At 38.2% G+C, this 20,384-nt stretch overlaps 1 protein-coding gene across 1 annotated transcript in view; it reads left to right on the plus strand.

Annotated features, from left to right (window-relative positions):
* Positions 1 to 20,384, plus strand: part of RTTN (rotatin) — an 86,295-nt gene that overhangs the window by 50,268 nt on the left and 15,643 nt on the right. Inside the window, exons 20-24 of the mRNA XM_082699044.1 lie at positions 345 to 482; positions 3,412 to 3,629; positions 10,508 to 10,613; positions 11,575 to 11,672; positions 18,146 to 18,223. Coding sequence (XP_082555170.1) covers positions 345 to 482; positions 3,412 to 3,629; positions 10,508 to 10,613; positions 11,575 to 11,672; positions 18,146 to 18,223 — 638 coding nt within the window. The remainder of the gene's footprint in view (positions 1 to 344; positions 483 to 3,411; positions 3,630 to 10,507; positions 10,614 to 11,574; positions 11,673 to 18,145; positions 18,224 to 20,384) is intronic.

Raw genomic sequence — 20,384 nt, forward strand, 5'->3', positions numbered from 1 at the left:
AGAGCCTTGATTTCCTAGACCAACACCTCTCATCCTCATGATAAACTCCACCTGCCCGAGGAGGGAGGTGATGTGTGATACCCCTGGATTCCAGGTAGCCTACTCACTCCCAAGGACAGTTCTGTAGAGGAAGATGCAGGAGTGTGAATTTGTCTTTATGGAGAGGGGTAGGTAAGAGAGATCTTAAAGAAGCAGTGAAAAAGTTAATTAAGATAAATTTTGGATCATGCTGAATTTGTCCTCATCTAACAGGTACATGCCTTTTAAGTGTAATGTAGTGTCTGGCGATTTGTATTTTCTACTCTTTGTGGTAATAACTTAAAATATTTTCATTAATTTTATAGATGTAGAGTTGATATCGGCTTTTTATCACACATGGACACATTTATTTAACCTTCTGGCTACATTCCTGAGGAAGGCTGCTGTTGCCTCCCTCCCGTCTCTTACGGTGGGTCTGGCCAAGCACTGGACAGCAGTGATCGGTAAGCAGATACTCTCCCTAGGCTGCGGGTCTTGCTGCTAATGAAAGTTAAGATAATCAATATTTACAATTTTTACATATTTTTTTCTTAAAATTAAATACTTACGCTGTGGCATTTGAAAGAGAAACCAGGTATTTACTTTGAGAAGTTTGCAGTGTTCTTGAGGAACCTCAAAAAGGCATTTTTTGAAAAATTGAAACCCAATTCAAAAAACTATAAAAACAAGTTAAGAAAATCCTGTGGTATAATGAAGAGATATTGATATGACATGATTATAAAACAATGAGAAAGATTTTCACATGTTGGCATAGAAACCAATCTCTTTCCTGACATATGTGCACTGTACGTGGGTAAGCCTATACCTAAAATTCTGTATATGTGATAACTGGGGAACTTATAATAAAAATAGTGTTTTATGTCAAGACAAGGATTTTCTTATAGTACAGAAATGCTAAGTGTGTAGTATAGTTAATTGTTTTTACAAGAGGTTTTCCATATAATGAACTAGGATAAATGATTTTTTAAAATAACTACTAATTTTTCATAGAGTCTCTTTTAAAATTTAGCATAGCAGGAAGACTTTTTTTTTTTTTAAAGATTTTATTTATTTATTTGACAGGCAGAGATCACAAGTGGGCAGAGAGGCAGGCAGAGAGAGAGGGGGAAGCAGGCTCCCTGCTGAGCAGAGAGTCCGATATGGGGCTCTATCCCAGGACCCTGGGACCATGACCCGAGCTGAAGGCAGAGGCTTTAACCCACTGAGCCACCCAGGCGCCCCAAGACTTTTTTTTTTTTAAGTTTTGTTGTTGCTGTTGTTGTTTTTTAATATTTTATTTATTTATTTGACAGAGATCCCAAGTAGGCAGAGAGGCAGGCAGAGAGAGAGGAGAAAGCAGGCTCCCCGCTGAGCAGAGAGCCCAAGCAGGGCTTGATCCCCGGACCCTGGGATCATGACCTGAGCTGAAGGCAGAGGCTTTAACCCACTGAGCCACCTAGGCGCCCCAGCAGGAAGACTTTTTAAAACATAAATGCATATAAATAACATTTTTGTTACTTTTAAAAAAAAACTAGTTTAAATGTATTGAAAATTGAGTTCTTTAAGCTTCCAAGTTACCACTAATTAAGTTAACTTATATTTTTCACATTTTACTTTATCATTTGATCATTCTATAGAATTAGATGGATGATAAGATACATTTTGTAACCAGAGTGGTAGTGTTGAAGTAAGTTTTATGGGGAAATACATGTTTAGTAAGAAGCAAAATTGTTTGTTACCTAAAGATAACCTAAAGTTCTGAGTTTACCTAAGAGGAATAGTGTCCATTTAGAAATCATTATTTTGTTAAAAACTGAAAGAGATTGTGTAATTGAGATTTTCTTATCCATGGTGGGGAAATTTAGTTTACCATCTGAGTCACTGCTAATATAAAGCAAGGTTGGCTCATGTGGGACACCTATGTCAAGTGGGCAGATGCGGCCTGCTGCTTGTTTTGGTAAATGAGATTGTATCAGGCAGGAGACTACCCTTTCTCATTTACTTGTTGCCTGAGGCTGCTTTCCTGCTACAGTGGTAGAGCTGAAAAGCTGTGATAAAGGCCTGTGACTGTGAAGTGTAAAATACTCACTTCCTCTCTGACCCTTTACAGAAAAAGTTTGTTGGCCCCTGCTTTCAGCCTGTTTCCCTGACACTTCCCCTAGTGATAAAATAAGGATGTAGAAAATTCAGAATCTTTCTACAAAATGTGTATACACAGTTTATGTAATATGGTGCTAATCAGAAATAAGTTACTACATAAACAGCGAGCTTTGGTAAAGTAATGCTTATGAAAATAAAACTAATGATTGTTGCTATTCCTTGTCATGGAGTTGTCTTTGTTCGTTTTTAGTTTCCATCCCATATGTTATACAAACTTAAAACATCTTTTGGCCATTTTGTAACTTGTGTTATCTAAAAGAGTCTTTTCTCAGACCTGAGTCATATTTAGGCATCATTTAAATCAACATAATTCTCATGAAATGCCACTCTCACTAAATTATTTTTCTTGTATTAGTTAAGAAAATAAGAATTTCTTTTAGCCTAAATCTAGGTAGAAGTTCTTATGGTTATAACTCTTATACAAGTATAAATTCCAAATGATATAAAAGTAAAACATAACAAAATTGTAAACCAGTGTTACTGAAATTAATACAGTTGAGATAACATATCAGATGTTTCTTTGATGAAATCAGTGATCATAATAGGAAATTAATAATGACTGATTCAGTGTAGATTCTTTTGAGTTGGCTTGCCTGTTCTTTCTAATTTGTGTTATGTTTGCAAATTTGTGCATAACCACTCTTGTTCTGTATTCTGAACTACCACTAAATTGGTTCTGCACCAAGCCGCACTGTGCACTAAGTCTTGTAAGTACTGTTTAGCATCAACTTGTTTGACAACAGAAACACAGTTATATAGTGGTGATCTAGATAATTCAGAGTACAGTACCATGAAATTTTGTCTGGGTAAGCGCTGAAATAAAAATTACAAAGTTAAAAACTCCAGAGACTTTATGGATTCCAAAAGACCCCAGAGGGATCAGTACTCATCTATATATAATCCTCTTATTTGGGGTCTTAGCAAATGTTGTGTGTATGTGGTTTTGTGAACACACACACACACACACGCACACACACACTTTCATACCAAAAAGAGCCCATATAAAAAGAATGAAATGAGATTAAATCAGCTCCTTGATTCTGTTGTCTTCCATATTGACTGTTTAAATTACTTTTAAGCACTAGAGTTATTCTCATGATACTTATAAATATTGATGGGTTTACTTCATTAGAAATAAAAAGGCTATAAACTTAATTACTCAAATTGATCTGATTCACTTCTTTAATATTGAAGATGTTTCAAACATTACATAGAAAGTATTCTCTCCCTCAGACATGTGGTGCACATGTGCGGGTTTGTCTACCACGTGCCCTACGTTATCTACCGCCAGCCTGCAGTTCCTTTCTGTTCTCTTGACGGAGGAAGCGAAAAGGCATCTCCGAGATAAGGATAAGGCAAACGAATGCCAGGGTCCGTCAGTGGCTTCACTTCTTGATAAAACTCAGGAAAATCAGAAATCTCTAGAACGACTTAATGAAGTAATTCTTCAGGTATGTGATATCTTGACCTTTCAAAAACTTTGCTTAATATTTAAATAAATCCACTTTCAGTCTTGGCCTTGTCAAAATTTTTTTTAACTCATTCAAGTTAAAAAGCAATTAGTGTTCATTATGACATTTACATGAAACAAAAGCATGTAAAGTTAAATTAAGCATCTCGTCTCCAGTCCTGGTTTCTGATGTTGACTAGTTTCTTTAATGATTATGATGTAAAATTTCCAAATGAAATATTAGAAATCTAAATCCATCCGTTTCCCAAAATACAGTGTGCCGTTATAGAACCAAAATGGTTATATTTCAGGAATGCAGCTATAATTCATAATGTCTTGCCATTTTAAAGATATTTCTACATCTCTAAACATATATTCATCTAAACAACTTTGGATTTATGTAAGTAAATTACATATATTTAAGGTGGTTTGTCTATAGAAATGGGCGGACTTCGTTGGTACATTTATGGGAAAATGCCACCTTTCTAAGCCACGTTGCCTTATGAACTTATCTTATAAACTTACTTTTTGCAATCCTAAAATATGAACCAAGAATTTTGTTCATCGAGAACATTCTAAAATCACGAAGTATGATTTTATAAGTAGATTAACCAGAAAAACCTCCAAGTGTTTCCTAAGTTGTGTAGTCATTTTTACAAATAGGAAATTGCTAGATTTTTCAATATTAAGAATCTCCCTTTTTAATAATCATACGGTTTTATGATTTTTATCTTCTTGCTGGGAGGTGGAAAAGAATTAGACTTGTGCCTTAATGGATTTGCTTCCATCCATTCCCCTGTCAGTCAGCCATGTTTCATAAAGGCAGGTTACTCCAGTTTGCTGATATGTTGCTCTCTCTTGGCTGCTTTGAATTTGGGAATTTTTGCCGCTTATCTGCCTCTGGGAGTTATGGCTGTACAGATCTTGCTGGCATGACCACTTGTGTGTTGTGTGCAGCAGTTCCCATTATGTTGTGAAGCAGACAAGGCTGCAAGAGGCAAGGATGGCTCCTGGTCCAGTAGGAACCCATCCGCTGAAGGTGGGGCTCGTGCTCTTGGGGGACTTCTGTCTTCCTCTCCTTTGGCCGGCACACAGTTACTTTCAGAGCACAGATACGGAGACTGATACAGGGCCTCCGACATTTTCTCCTGTCTCCAGTAGCAGCTTCAGAAGCTGGACTCCAGCGGGAAAAGATCCTCACAGCATCGCTCAAAGTCAGTCAGTCTGGGGAGGCTGTAGCCTCCCTCCCTCCACTCAGCTCTTCTTAGCTTAAAACCAAAGCTGGATAGTGTCCCAACTATCTCGTTTCCCATCAGAACAATGGGCTCTATTTGATTAACTGAGTCTGATTTTGCACTTTCAAGAGTATTAGAGAGGAAACTCAAATTCACACCTTTGCCGTATGAATCTCCTGACTTTGGCTTCAGTAGAGCTTTTTTCCCTAGGGAAGGGGCCTTCGCTCTTACCGACATTCCTTCCCCTCCAGGGAGTGTAAATGATTTCTGGAGTCACTCCTCCCTTTCTGCCCTCAGCTGGGGTTGGGGGGTAGTGGGGGTGGGGGTGTGCATCTGCCCTTCTCCCCTGCCCAGGCCAGGAATGCCCAGTAGCTCTGGGAGCCTTGACCGCAGCCAGTCCTCCTGGACCAGGTGAAATGTAAAGACCTCCAGCCAGGCCAAACCAAAGCTGTCTTATTTCCTAGCTGTTTTCTCTCACTTACTGGTCGTGCTGCTTCAAGGAATCATGATTACACCTATGATAGATATGGGTCCCTGTTGGTTGATGCACCAGATTAAAATAAATGTACATAGGAAAAATTCTTTGCCACAGGAATTTAAAAATTTTTTCTTGCTCCTTAGTTTTTCTTAATATTTTATAATATTATTCATTATAAAAGTTATCATTTATAATCCTTTGCTGTTACCTTCTTGGCCAAAGAAAATGAGGTAACCTAGAGCCACAGGGTATCTCAGTGATTTTCCTAATGACTAGCCAATTTTCCTCTCCATTTCCTCCAAATTATAAAAGATGTAAAGCCTTCTGTGTGGATATGGATACTTTAACCAATTATATAAACTGTTTCTTCTAATAAATCACACTCTTCTTATTCATATAAACAGTAGAATATAAATACATGACATTTGTTAGAAGGGCACAAGCAAGTTTAAGACAAAGAAAGTAAAGGAAGTGTCCCTGTGACATACTTATGAGGAAATGTATGTCTCACATGAGATGGGACATTTATTAATGAGCTTTATTAAACTACAAATGCTATTATGTTTTCTTTGCTCTGCCCTATATAAAGATGATATGTGATTTAAAATGTTAATCAAATACATAAACCAGCAACACATAATAATAAATTACATAGGTTTCTTATTACACATGCATGTAGGCTGTGTATTGTGCCAGGTTTTATATAAAAGAAAGGAAACTACAGTCTTTAAATGGTCAGAAGAAATAGTATACTAAAATTGATGACCTTCAGAGGTTTATTACCTTACTCAAAAATATTGGATGTGCTACCCTAAGCATATCAATTAACCTCTTGTAATTCAGTTCTTAAAATGCAAATGCGAACTGAGATGATTGTATTAAGTTTGTATAAGCTGGCCCTAGAGCTCAGTCCTCGTAACAGATTGTTATGCTGTAACTTCAATTAAAAGGTCTTGGCAAAGAATCTTTTCAATGGCTGCTTTACTGTACTCCCCCATGGGGGATACAAATTGAAAGATTGCATTTGGTATTTATGTCTTAAATTATGTGCAAGTTTATTTTTTCATAATTCCATTTTGAGGAGGTTTGAGGATTTGAATATTCTCTTAGAAACTATTCTGTCTTTTGACATATATGTCCTATGAGGTATATTTTTTGGCCATAGAGACCATATTATCTGTTGACCATACATACTGAACATATTTGACTTAATAGAGATTTTGCCTTCCCCAGTGAGGTGATATGATTCATTTGCAAAGACATATAATATACATAATAGATTTTGCTCATAATTGAGATGTTGAATTAATTTTGCTCCTTATATTTGGTCTGATATCTAAGGATAATAATGAAAGGAAAGAACAAACTCTAATTTCACATTTTAGAAGGCAGATTTTGCACAAGTGTTTAGTGAATGGTGACGTTCAAGAGTTAATCTGTTAGAAAAGGCTTATCTATTTGAGATACTGCTGTGTCAGTGAGTGTTCACTGTAATTAAAAACCCTGTTCTTTATATCAGTGCCTTTTGGAAAGGAAGTAGAGTCTTGATCTAGAATACCTAGATCACTTCATGTATAGAAGGAATTAGATCTAAACAGAACATAAAATTTAAATAAGTTACATTGAGTCCTGATTTTCTTTCTTCCTATGGTTGTCCCAAAGACATGCTGTTTCTTGCTCTGTATCCTCTTGATTGATTTCTCCTCTTGTGTGTGACTGTGTCACCCAGTAGCTGGTTGTCTGTCGCTTCAGCTATCGGACATGGAGTCTTAGCCTCCGCCTTCTTGCCTCCTGGGCTTCCGGCGCTTTGAGCCCTGTGCTCCTGCTCACGTGCTCCTGCTCACGTGCTCCTGCTCTGTGCGCAGATGCTCAGAGCGACTTTTCAGTCTGCAGGAAGTGCTGCATGGAAAATGGCAGAAACGAAATCCTCTACTCTGACCTTCAGTCTATGTTGAAAAATATGTGATTTACTAGAAGTTAATCCTGCTTATTTCTTTTTTTGTTTTTAGTTTTTGGCTTTCATATTTGATTAACTGGTACCTTGCAGAGTAAAGGTGCATGTAAGAGGCTCTTTTGAGATCCGGACAGTCTTTTTCTAACCTTACATTAAATTTATAGTTTAGTCTAGTGAGGATTCTAGATTAGAAGTCATAGAAGTCATTCACTTCAGAATTGAGGAGGCCTTGTCTCTTCCCTTTAACTTCTCCTAGTACTGTGGAAAGATCTGAAGCCATTATGATGTCTGGTTTCTCTCACCTGGGAGTTTTAAGAATTTTTTTCTGTCTCCAGCATTCTGCATTTTCCAGATGAAGTTTGTGGGCGGAGTCTGTTTAATTCATTGTCTGACCTCTCTTGAGGATTCTTCTTATTATTCTTTTTTTCTTTTAAAGATTTATTTGTTTACTTTAGACAGAGCGCAGAAGTGGGAGGGGGCAGAGGGAGAGCGAGAAAAAATCTCAAACATTGCCTGTGCACAGTGTGGAGCCCGACACGGGGCTCCCTCTCCTGATTTGAGATCATGACATGAGCCAATGCCAAGAGTCGCAAGCTCCACTGACGACACACAGGTGCCCCTCGTGGGGTTCTTTCCATCTGAACTCCTACTTCACTTAACTGGCATCCCCCCTACTTTGTGTGTTCTGCAGCTCTTAGTAAGTTTTCTTCTTACATAATTTCTCTTTTCTTCCTTTTTGACTATTTTGGTTTCTGTGTTCTGGTTAGGGCTTCTCTCACGTATGTGGTCATCTTGGTGGTCTGTGGCGGTTGAAACTGGGAGATGGGAAGTAGACTGGAAGCCCTGGGCAGCAGAGTGCGCCGTCAGCTGCAGGCGGTGCTGTGTGAGGGCTTCGGCCCCTGACGTCTGTGGCCTGCCTTTCTGAGCTTGTCGCATTCCCGAGGGAAGAATCTTCTGGTCTCCTGCCTGGAGGTGAAAACCCAGCTGCCAAGTGTTTTGCCACAAAGTAAGAGGAAGAGAGCAGCTGTCTCAGAAATCAGTTTGCACATTTCACTTAATCCTGTTTTCAGTGTAATACGCTGCCTGCAACTGTGCCTTGTCTTTGCCCGTTCAGAGGGCTTTTAGTTCACCCTCTCCAGGGACTAAATCCCCGGTTTCTTGCAAAGGTGGGGAGGAGGAGTGGCTTGACTGTGCGGAGTTGGGGGGATCATGGGCAAAATCTGGTCCTCGAACTGGTTCTCAGAGATTTTTCAAGTAATCTTCCTTCGTTTTCACTTCCAGGGGAACCTGGTGCTGAGTTCCCTTAGCCGCTGGCAATTCATTGTACAGAGCGGGTGGTATTCCACCTTCTCAAGCCTTCCGCTGCGTTTGCTATTCGTCCGTCTGCTTCTTGGTTTCCTGACTGTGTGACTGAGTGAGTGAGTACTCACTCCTCTGTGTCTGTCTGGTGTTTAATCCCATTTCTGTCATTTCAGTGAGATTTCATGAGGGAATAAAGGACACATTTACATGCATGACTGTTTCCCTAGAATTTTTACCGCTGTTTTCTCCCTCATTGCTGCAGAGTGTAGATGAGTAATAGATTTCAGTGAGATCATTTTGGTTTTCCTCAAAACATTAATGCATTCAGGTTCAGTAAGGGTGTGTATAGGAGAGCAGTTTTCTTATTAGTGGTGAAGATTAAGTTTATAGGCAAATTAGGATGCTCATAATTAGCTATAATGATTATACTCCACACATATTCATTATCCGAAATAGTTCTGCCTTTCCCCCCCCACCTTCTTCAAGGTCACATTAGCATGATCTTTATCAAGCAGCCTGGGTCTGGGCATTTAATATCAAACTCATTGGCCAGATACGGAAATGCCTGGTTAGAGGCAGCAGCCTAGGTAAGGTATTTAGGATGGAATCACACTTCCCCTGGTGGTGGGGCTGGAAGGCCCCCCACAGCCCCCCACCCCCACAGGCTCCTCGGGTGTCACGTTGTTAGGTATAGGCTAATCAGGGAGAGTGAAGTTGCATCTGTGTATGCTATACTGTATTTTATGTAAGATTGTATTTTGAGCTTGATTTTAATATGATATTATAAAACCAGATCATTGAAAATTACTGGTGAAAGGAAAAATTGCAAATGTGAGTTATAGCTAATATTTATAAATCATATGAGGAACTTCTAGTTCTTACACTTGAATTTATGGATCCTTTGGAATTGTAATTAAACTTTATGTGTATATCCACATGAGAATCTTATCACAAAAGATTTCACCTGAATGTACTCAAGGCTTTAGAACTATAGCACCTGGTAAATGAGAAATACAGAGCGGAGAAGACAAGTTCAAATTGTCACAAGGAAGCAGTCAAACCCAGGATGTGGGGCATTCCTTAGGATGACTGATCTGGTTTATTCAACAACTAACAATATGAACGGAACGAAATGAAAAACCCTGGTGGGTGGTTTGGGAGGTGTGAAAATGGCAGGTGCTCTAGATTTAGGAGATCTATTGATAGGCTGTGAGGGCTTTATTGGGTGCTGATTCCACTAAAACAACCATAAGGAGACATTTTTGAGGCAAGGGAAAAATCTGAATTTGGACTGGATATTAGGTTGATACCAATAAATTATTAAATATGTTAGGCATGATAATGGCTTTATGGTAGTGTATACTTGAATGTGACATTATATGATACCTAGTATTTACCGGAAATAGTTTAGCCCACAATTTTTTAAAAGGAGAGAGTATGTACTATGACAGATAAATGTGACTGTAGAAACGCAGGATGGAAAGAACAACATTCCCTGAGGTATAGGGGTGTATAGGGTGGAAATTGAGGGAGGGTGTGTCTCAAGAAGAAGATAGGGGGGATTTGATGGCAGTTTTCCTATTCAGCCGTTTAGTCAGGGCCCTTTTTAATAAGTTACATATATGTACGTATATTCCTGGTGAATTTGAGTTAAGTGCACAGTTCTTCCTTTACATGATGAGCCTTTGAAAATGACTATTGCTCTTTTCTACATTTTAAGTTTCTTCTACAGTCTCATTCACACGGAGCATTCTCAGTCTGAAATCTTAATGATTTATCAAGTTCCAGTGAATTTCATGGAGTAGTTGAAACCTGGCAATACCTTTTAAATAGACCACATCTTTTATTCACAACGGTTTTGCTCCAGATAAAGTTTTTTTTCAAGGCAGTTTGGTATACATTCTTTGCAGTGCTATGAAGGGAAATCTTCCAAGGATGTCCTGAAAAGAGTTGCTGCAAATGCACTGATGTCACTTTTGGCTGTCAGTAGAAGAGCTCAGAAACATGCTTTGAAAGGTGAGCCACATGACTCAACTGCTATGGTATATTGTCAATTCATATATTTTGCTGCTTGTTTCTTTTAATTTTCTTTGGATTCAGAATGTAAAGAACTTTAAAATTTCAGTGACTAAAACATTTTTCTCATGTAGAAACACGGTAAACATGTATAACTTTTAAAATAAAGATTACACATGTAGATTATTTTTTAAGTACTGATTTTTAATCTAGAGAATATATAAACCTTAGGGAAGCTTTTTATTTATTTATTTATTTTTATGATTTTACTTATTTGAGAGAGAGAGATTATGAGTGAGGGGAGGGGCCGAGGGAGAGGGACAAGCAGACGCCACGCTGAGCATGGAACCTGATATGCAACTGATCCCATGACCCTGAGATCATGACCTGAACCAAAATCAGGAGTCGGACACTTAACTGACTGAGCCACCCAGGTGTCCCTAGTGGGGAAACTGTAAGAAGAAACACATCACTTAGTTTCGTAATAATTAAATATTAGTAACCACAGGCACAGATTGCATACTTGAAAAAAAGCCCACACCCACATAGTTTTGATAGCAATAACAACAGTGTTAGATGATCCTGCATTTTCATATATATTTCCCTTCTAGAGGATGGTGATTTTTCCTCTCTAATCGGAGAACATAGGTCTTAGAGTTAAAGAGAATAAGGCAACATCAAGCCTAGTAATTTCTGTTGTGATTTGCTATTAAAATGAATTATGCATACCTTAAACCATAAAGTAGGTTTTGGAAGTATCATACTAAATCGAAAACATTCAAGTTGTTAAACATTTTAGTTCTCTTTCTTTTTCTCTGATTTGTTAATTTCTCCCTGAAAATATCAAAATGAAGTTGCTCAGAAATATAAAGCATTATTTTTTGGAGACTTTGTTATATGTGATTTCAACTTATTTGGGAATGGAATATCCTTTTGATTGTTTTGGATTTTTATCTTTCAGCTGGTCTAATAGACACCTGCATGGAGCAGATGAAACACATTAATGCACAACTGAACCTAGATTCTCTCCGGCCTGGGAAGGCAGCCCTAAAGAAACAGGTAACTCTGAATTCCAAACATCTGGATGGATGAAGGAATGACGTAGAGACCATCTCTCCAGTTTCCAGTACTTATAAATGACATCAGCATTTGGTACAAATGGGTATCTGATTTAGAAGAGAAGTATAGAGAAATTGAAGGGATTTCTACATTAGCAACTTTGGGCTTGGGATTGTGTGTGTGTGAGAGAGAGAGAGGCACTGTTCTCTAAGCAGATCGTATTTATTCTCTCATGAACACTAAGGTCAACATAGTCATAAAACTAGGAACTGAGAAAGCCGGTAGTTGCTCTGTATCTGGGTGGTTGTAGAACTGGTATTCCTAATCTTTCTTTATTCCTGCCATGACTTTTGGAAAGTCTCTTTCTAGCATTGAATTTACTGGACTCATGTTCAAAATGCATGCTCATGTAAGCTCAAGATAACACAGTTTTTATATAATAGTGATGATAATAATAATTTTTTTACATTTTAAAAATAATTTTTATTAACGTATAATGTATTATTAGCCCCAGGGGTATAGGTTTGTGAATTGCCAGGTTTACACACTTCACAGCACTCAACATAGCACATACCTTCCCCAATGTCCACAGCCCAACCACCCTCTCCCCCCCCCCCACTCCTCCCGGCAACCCTTAGTTTGTTTTGTGAGATTAAGAGTCCCTAATGGTTTGTCTCTCTCCCGATCCCATCTTGTTTCATTTATTCCTTTCCTACCCCACCAATCCCCCATGTTGCCTCTCAACTTCCTCATATCAGGGAGATCATATGATAATTGCCTTTCTCTAATTGACTTGTTTCATTCAGCGTAATACCCTCTGGTTCCATTCATGTCGTCGCAAATGGCAAGATTTCATTTCTTTTGATGGCTGCATAGTATTCCATATTATTTATATTTATATATAAATATCATATATGTAATAGTTAAATATATATGATATTTATATATAAAATCTTCTTTATCCATTCATCTGTTGATGGACATCTAGGTTCTTTCCATAGTTTGGCTATTATAGACATTGCTGCTAATAACATTTGGGTGCACGTGCCCCTTCAGATCATTACATTTGTATCTTTAGGGTAAGTACCCACTAGTGCAATTGCTGGGTTGTAGGGTAGCTCTATTTTCAACTTTCTGAGGAACCTCCATGCTGTTTTCCAGAGTGGCTGCACCAGCTTGCATTCCCACCAACAGTGTAGGAGGGTTCCCCTTTCTCCACATCCTTGCCAGCATCTGTCATTTCCTGACTTGTTAATTTCAGCCATTCTGACTGGTGTGAGGTGCTATCTCATTGTGGTTTTGATCTGTATTTCCCTGATGCCGCGTGATGTGGAGCACTTTTTCACATGTCTGTTGGCCATTTGGATGTCTTCTTTGCAGAAATGTCTGTTTATGTCCTCTGCCCATTTCTTGATTGGATTATTTGTTCTTTGGGTGTTGAGTTTGATAAGTTCTTTACAGATTTTGGATACTAGCCCTTTATCTGATACGACATTTGCAAATATCTTCTCCAGTTCTGTCAGTTGTCTTTTGGTTTTGTTGACTGTTTCCTTTGCTGTGCAAAAGCTTTTGATCTTGATGAAGTCCCAATAGTTCATTTTTGCCCTTGCTTCCCTTGCCTTTGGTGATGTTCCTAGGAAGAAGTTGCTGTGGCTGAGGTCGAAGAGGTTGCTGCCTCTGTTTTCCTCAAGGATTTTGATGGATTCCTTTTTCACATTTAGGTCCTTCATCCATTTTTAGTCTATTTTCGTATGCAGTGTAAGGAAATAGTCCAGTTTCATTTTTCTGCATGTGGCTGTCCAATTTTTCTAACACCATTTGTTGAAGAGACTGTCTTTTTTTCCATTGAACATTCTTTCCTGCTTTGTCGAAGATTAGTTGACCATAGAGTTGAGGGTCTCTATTCTGTTCCACTGATATATGTGTCTGTTTTTGTGCCAGTACCATGCTGTCTTAATGATGACAGCTTTGTAATAGAGCTTGAAGTCTGGAATTGTGATGCCACCAACTTTAGCTTTCTTTTTCAACATTCCTCTGGCTATTTGAGGTCTTTTCTGGCTCTATATAAATTTTAGGATTGTTTGTTCCATTTCTTTGAAAAAAATGGATGGTATTTTAATAGGGATTGCGTTAAATGTGTAGATTGCTTTAGGTAGCATAGACATTTTCACAGTATTTGTTCTTCCAATCCATGTGCATGGAACATTTTTCCATTTCTTTGTGTGTTCCTCAATTTCTTTCATGAGTACTTTATAGGTTTCTGAGTACAGATTCTTTGCCTCTTTGGTTAGGTTTATTCCTAGATCTTATGGTTTTGGGTGCAATTGTAAATGGGATTGACTCCTTAATTTCTCTTTCTTCTGTCTTGGTGGTGGTGTATAGAAATGCAACTGATTTCTGTGCATTGATTTTGTATCCTGACACTTTACTGAATTCCTGTACAAGTTGTAGCAGACTTGGAGTAGAGTCTTTTGGGTTTTCCACATATAGTATCATATCATCTGCAAAGAGTGATAGTTTGGCTTCTTCTTTGCCTATTTGGATGCCTTTAATTTCTTTTTTTTGTCTGATTGTTGAGGGTAGGACTTCCAGTACTATGTTGAATAGCAGTGGTGATAATGGACATCCCTGCTGTGTTCCCGACCTTAGGGGAAACGCTCTCAGTTTTTCTCCATTGATAATGATACTCGCGGTGGGTTTTTCATAGATGGCTTTGATGATGTTGAGGTATGTACCCTCTATTCCTACACTTTGAAGAGTTTTGATTAAGAAAGGATGCTGTACTTTTTCAAATGCTTTTTCAGCATCTATTGAGAGTATCCTATGGTTCTTGTTCTTTCTTTCATTAATGTATTGTATCACATTGATTGGTTTGCAGATGTTGAACTAATCTCGCAGCCCTGGAATAAATCCCACTTGGTCGTGGTGAATAATCCTTTTAATGTACTATTGGATCCTGTTGGCTAGTATTTTGGTGAGAATTTTCGCATCATGTTCATCAAGGATATTGGTCTGTAATTTTCTTTTTCGATGGGGTCTTTGTCTGGTTTTGGGATCAAGGTGATGCTGACCTCATAAAGTGAGTTTGGAAGTTATCCTTCCATTTCTACTTTTTAGACAGTTTCAGGAGAATAGGAATTAGTTCTTTAAATGTTTGGTAGAATTCCCCTGGGAAGCCATCTGGCCCTGGCTCTTGTTTGTTGGGAGATTTTTGATGACGGCTTCAATCTCCGTACTGGTTATGGGTCTGTTCAAGTTTTCTGTTTCTTCCTGGTTCAGTTTTGGTAGTTTATATGTCTCTAGGAATGCATCCATTTCTTCCAGATTGTCAAATTTGCTGACTTATAGTTGCTCATAGTATGTTCTTATAATTGTTTGTATTTCTTTGGTATTGGTTGTGATCTCTTTCATTTGTGATTTTATTTATTTGAGTCCTTTCTCTTTTCTTTTTGATAAGTCCGGCCAGGGGTGTATCAGTCTTATTCTTTCAAAGAACCAGCTCCCAGTTTCGTTGATTTGTTCTGTTGTATTTTTGGTTTCTGTTTCATTGATTTCTGCTTTGATCTTTATTATTTCTCTTCTCTTGCTGGGTTTAGGCTTTCTTTGTTGTTCTTTCTCCAACCTCTTTAGGTGTAGGGTTAGGTTGTGTACTTGAGACCTTTCTTGTTTCTTGAGAAAGGCTTATATGGCTATATACTTTCCTCTCAGGACTGTTTTTGCTGTGTCCCACAGATTTTGAACCATTGTGTTTTATCATTTGTTTCTGTGAATTTTTTCAATTCTTCTTTAATTGCTTGGTTGACCCATTTATTCTTTAGAAGGATGTTCTTTAGCCTCCATGTATTTGGGTTCTTTCCAAATTTCCTCTTGTGATTGAGTTCTAGCTTCAGAGCATTGTGGTCTGATAATATGCAGGAAATGATCCCAATCTTTTGATACCGGTTGAGACCTGATTTGTGATCCAGTATGTGATCTATTCTGGAGAATGTTCCATGTGCACTAGAGAAGAATGTGTAGTGTTGCTTTGGCATGGAATGTTCTGAATATATCAGTGATGTCCATCTAGTCCAATGTGTCATTTAAGGCCTTTATTTCCTTGTTCATCTTTTGATTGGATGATCTGCCCATTTCAGGGAGAAGAGTGTTAAAGTCCCCTACTATTATTGTATTATTGTTGGTGTTTTCTTTGATTTTGTTATTAATTGGTTTATATAGTTAGCTGCTCCCATGTTAGGGGCATAGATATTTAAAATTGTTAGATCTTCTTGTTGGACAGACCCTTTAAGTATGATATAGTGTCCTTTCTCATCTCTTATTATAGTCTTTGGCTTAAAATCTAATTTATCTGATATAAGGATTGCCACCCCAGCTTTCTTTTGATGTTCATTAGCATGGTGAATTGTTTTTCACTCCCTCACTTTAAATCTTTAAATTTTAAAGTGGACTTTAAATTTGGACCAAATCTCTTTGGGTCCAAAATGAGTTTCTTGTAGACAGCATATTGATGGGTTTTTGTTTTTTATCCATTCTGATACCCTGTGTCTTTTGATTGGGGCATTTAGCCCATTTACATTCAAGGTAACTATTGAGAGATATGAATTTAGTGCCATTGTATTGCCTATAAGGTGACTATTACTATACATTGTCTCTGTTCCTTTCTGGTCTACTACTCTTAGGCTCTCTCTTTGCTTAGAGGACCCCTTTCAATATTTCCTGTAGAGCTAAATTCTTTTAGTTTTTGTTTGTCCTGAAAGCTTTTTATCTCTCCTTCTATTTTTAATGATAGCCTAGCTGGATGTAGTATTCTTGGCTACATATTTTTCTTATTTAGTGCTCTGAATATATCATGCCAGTTCTTTCTGGCCTGCCAGGTCTCTGTGGAAAAGTCGGCCTCCAATCTAGTATCTTCACCATTTTATGTTACAGACTTCTTTCCTGGGCTGCTTTCAGGATTTTCTCTTTGTCGCTAAGACTTGTAAGTTTTACTATTAGATGACAGGGTGTGGACCTATTCTTCTTGATTTTGAGTGGGGTTCTCTGTCCCTCCTTGATTTTGATGCTTGTTCCCTTTGCCATATTAGGGAAATTCTCTTTAATAATTCGCTCCAATGTGCCTTCTGCCCCCACCCTCTCTTTCTTCTTCTTCTGGAATCCCAATTATTCTAATGTTGTTTCGTCTTATGGTATCACTTATCTCTTCAATTCTCTCCTCATCTTATGGTATCACTTACTCTTCAATTCTCTCCTCGTGGTCCAGGAGTTGTTTGTCTCTCTTTTGCTCAGCTTCTTTATTCTCTGTCATTTGGTCTTCTGTATCAGCAGTTCTCTCTTCTGCCTCATTTGTCCTAGAAGTAAGAGCCTCTATTTTTGATTACACCTCATTAATAGATTTTTTGATTGCAGCTTGGTTAGATTTAGTTCTTTTATTTCTCCAGAAAGGGATTTTATTTCTCTAGACAGCGTTTCTCTAATACCTCCTGTGCCTTTTTTGAGCCCAGCTAGCTCCTTGAGAATAGTCATTCTGAGCTCTAGAATGTCCATATTGATTAGGTCCCTAGCCTTCAGTACTGCCTCTTGTTCTTTTTGTGTGTGTGCTGAGTTTTTCTGCCTTGTCATTTTATCCAAATAAGAATATATGAAGGAGAGAATAAAATAGTAAAAGGGTGGCAAAGACCCCAGAAAAATGTGTGTTAACCAAATCAGAAGAGACCCCAAATCTTGGGGGGAACAAAACGGGGGCAAAAAGAAGTTCAAAAAAAAAAAAAGGAAAATATATATATTAGACTGGTGAATAGAACAGAGTCACCCACTTAATTTTGGGAGTATTTTGGTCTCTTAGAAGAAACGACTTCTCAAAACTTTAAAGAAAGAAAAACCTACATATATACAAAAAAAGGGGATATGCTCCTTTTTGAGAAGATGAATGCATGCGTATTTATAAATTTAGAAGTATACATATATTCTTATATAGCTAAGGCCATTATAGCAGCGACCTGTATAATACCTACTTTCTGTTGCGTATGATAAGAAACCAAAAAAAAAGCCTCATTTAATAATTTTATTGATGTAGGGGGTTACCTATTTGTCAGTTTCTTTTCTTGCCTCTTTTCCTTTTTCTTCTGTAGGCAAAGGTTCTTTACTTCATCATTGAGAAAGTCAGCCAACACCTGATATGATTGAAAACCAGTCAGTACCTGCTTCACTTTATTGAGATGAAACATGGAGCCTATTATATATCTCAGTTCCTCCATGCTTGATAGAACAGAAATAGCTTTTTCGTGGTGGATGTGCTTCTTGAGATATGGTCATCTTTCAGAGATCATTAGCTTGTCAGTCCCCTCAAAGTTATGGTGGTCAGGCACAATGAGAGCATACTGCATTGTAATGTGACCCAAAGGAAAAGGAATTACTGTATATAAAAATTGGAATATGCCATTGTGTTCGTATTTTTAAACTACTTTTTGTTTAAACAGGAGGACGGTTTTATTAAAGAGTTAAGCATTTCTATGCAGCTTCTAAGAAACTGTCTTTATCAAAATGAAGAATGTAAAGTAAGTAGAATGATGTTTCAAAATTTTGATAGTAATGCTGGCATTAAACAGTTCACAATTTTTATATGAGATAATATAGTGGGAACATGAAGAACTCTTTAGATTGTTTTAGATGTATATTTGATTGGTCCTTAAAGTCAGTGTTAATTCATAGAAATGGTTATACTTTGTATTCTTCAACATTGATGGCATTTCTTGTTTATGTCAGATTTTAACTTTGTTTCTTACACTTCTCGCAGCTAAAGGAAACTTGAGCTTCTTTTTCTGTGGTTTTGCATTTCAGTTGTATTTTATTAAGATGGACTGCTTGGTTATGTTCTTTCAAAGGCAGGTGTCAGGTAGCTGTCCAGGAAATAAGTGGCGGTTGTGTATCCATAAGGAAAGAAGAGGAGTGTGTCTCCTGTTTGGGTAGAAAATGCTTACTGCGGTCCCTGGGCATGGCCCTGTTCACTCTGGGAGGCTTTTCACCTCCACCTCTGCCGGCTCCCTGTGCTGCTTGACTCAACCCCTCTGCCTGGGAACCACTGAGGTGTTTTGCTGTGTCTTGGGTATTGATGGTGTTGTTTATTTATTTATTCTTAATTTTTAAAAAAACATTTATTTATTTATTCCAGAGAGAGTATGCTTTTGAGCATGTGTGGGGGTGGGGGTGGGGGAGAGGAAGAGGGACAGAATCTCAAGCAGACTTCCCGCTGAGCAGGGAGCCCCACTTGGGGTTCAGTCCCAGGACCCTGAGATCATGACCTGAGCCAAAGCCAAGACCTGGCTGCTCAACTGACTGAGTCAGTCACTCTGGCACCCTGTTGATGGTGTCATTTAAAACACTGTGTTAGTATCTGTTACACAGGATACAGTGTCCTGAACTCTTTGATTTGCTTTGTCATAGGGATACAACACTTTTGAAGCACTAGCTTTCACACAGAAATACTGCGGAAAATGAGTACCAGAAAGATAAATAATAGGCGCTTTGTTTTTAAGGAAGTTCTTACCTTTATTTGCTTTTACTTGGGATGAAACTGGAAAAAACATAACTGGAAAATGAACATCTTGAATATACTCCTTAGGCTCTGTTAATTTGTTCAAGACATTCCTAGCAATTTACTTTTCAAAACAATTTGACAGGAATTAAGTGTTAATACATTTCATTGAAATTCCCAAGGTATTAACTTTTTACTCAAAATGGAGGTATCATTTACTAAATTTGTGATCCTTTATGCTGCATAGTGTGATTGTGACTGAATGCACTTGACATAAATCCATGACACCTTACATTGGGAATACCCTGGAACACTTTCCAGGTAGGATCTGCTTATGCAGATTTGGGTACTACTTTTAAATACAGTATTCACATTTCTATCACGTTAGCCATCTATGAAAGTGTCATCTCTCAATAAGCCTAAGCAGCTCTCCATTTCTGAGTTGTTGAATAAGGAATAAATTTGAAGAAGAGTATTTAAATTACTCTTGAGTATAAATATAGTCCTATGGGGCAAAGATTCTTAATTTCTTTTCCTGTTCCAACTTACCTGTGGAGTATAAGATATTCCCAGTGCTAACTGTTAGGCACTCTTGTGGTAATTCAGCAAGTCACCCATGCCTGCCTCGCTCCAGTGTCTGTGCACATGGGACGTTAAAGAGTTTCCATACTGGGAAGATCATGGTGGCTAGGAGATAAATGAACAGTGGGCAAGGTTAGTGGGCAAGGTTAGAGGCAGGGGACTGAGTAGGCGGGAGATGATGAGGCCCCTGGGGCAGGGACAGGTGGAGAAGAGAAGGAGTGTGGGGAGATACTGAGGAGAAAAGAGAAATGTGGAATGATTTCCAGGCTCTGCCTTAATTAAATGCACATAATAGAACAGAGTGTAGACTTGAGAGAGTGGAACGTTTGGGTTTACACATGGTAGTGTAAAGTGTCTTTGGGGCATCCAGGGGGAAAATGGCTGGTACTCAGTAGATGACAAGGCTCTGGGGCTCTGAGTGGTGATATAGCTTGGGGGTATTAGGATTTATCAGTGTAAATTGTGGAAATTTCCCAAGAGATTATATATGAAAATATCTGTGGAAACTATATTTAAGAGAAGGCAGAAAACACCTGGGAAAGGAGTGCTGGGGAGAGTTTGGAGATGTTCCAGGGTAGAGAGGCTGCATGGGAATGAAAAAG

This window comes from Mustela nivalis (genome assembly GCF_964662115.1).
Source record: "Mustela nivalis genome assembly, chromosome: 14".
In the NCBI taxonomy this organism is placed as follows: Eukaryota; Metazoa; Chordata; class Mammalia; order Carnivora; family Mustelidae; genus Mustela; species Mustela nivalis.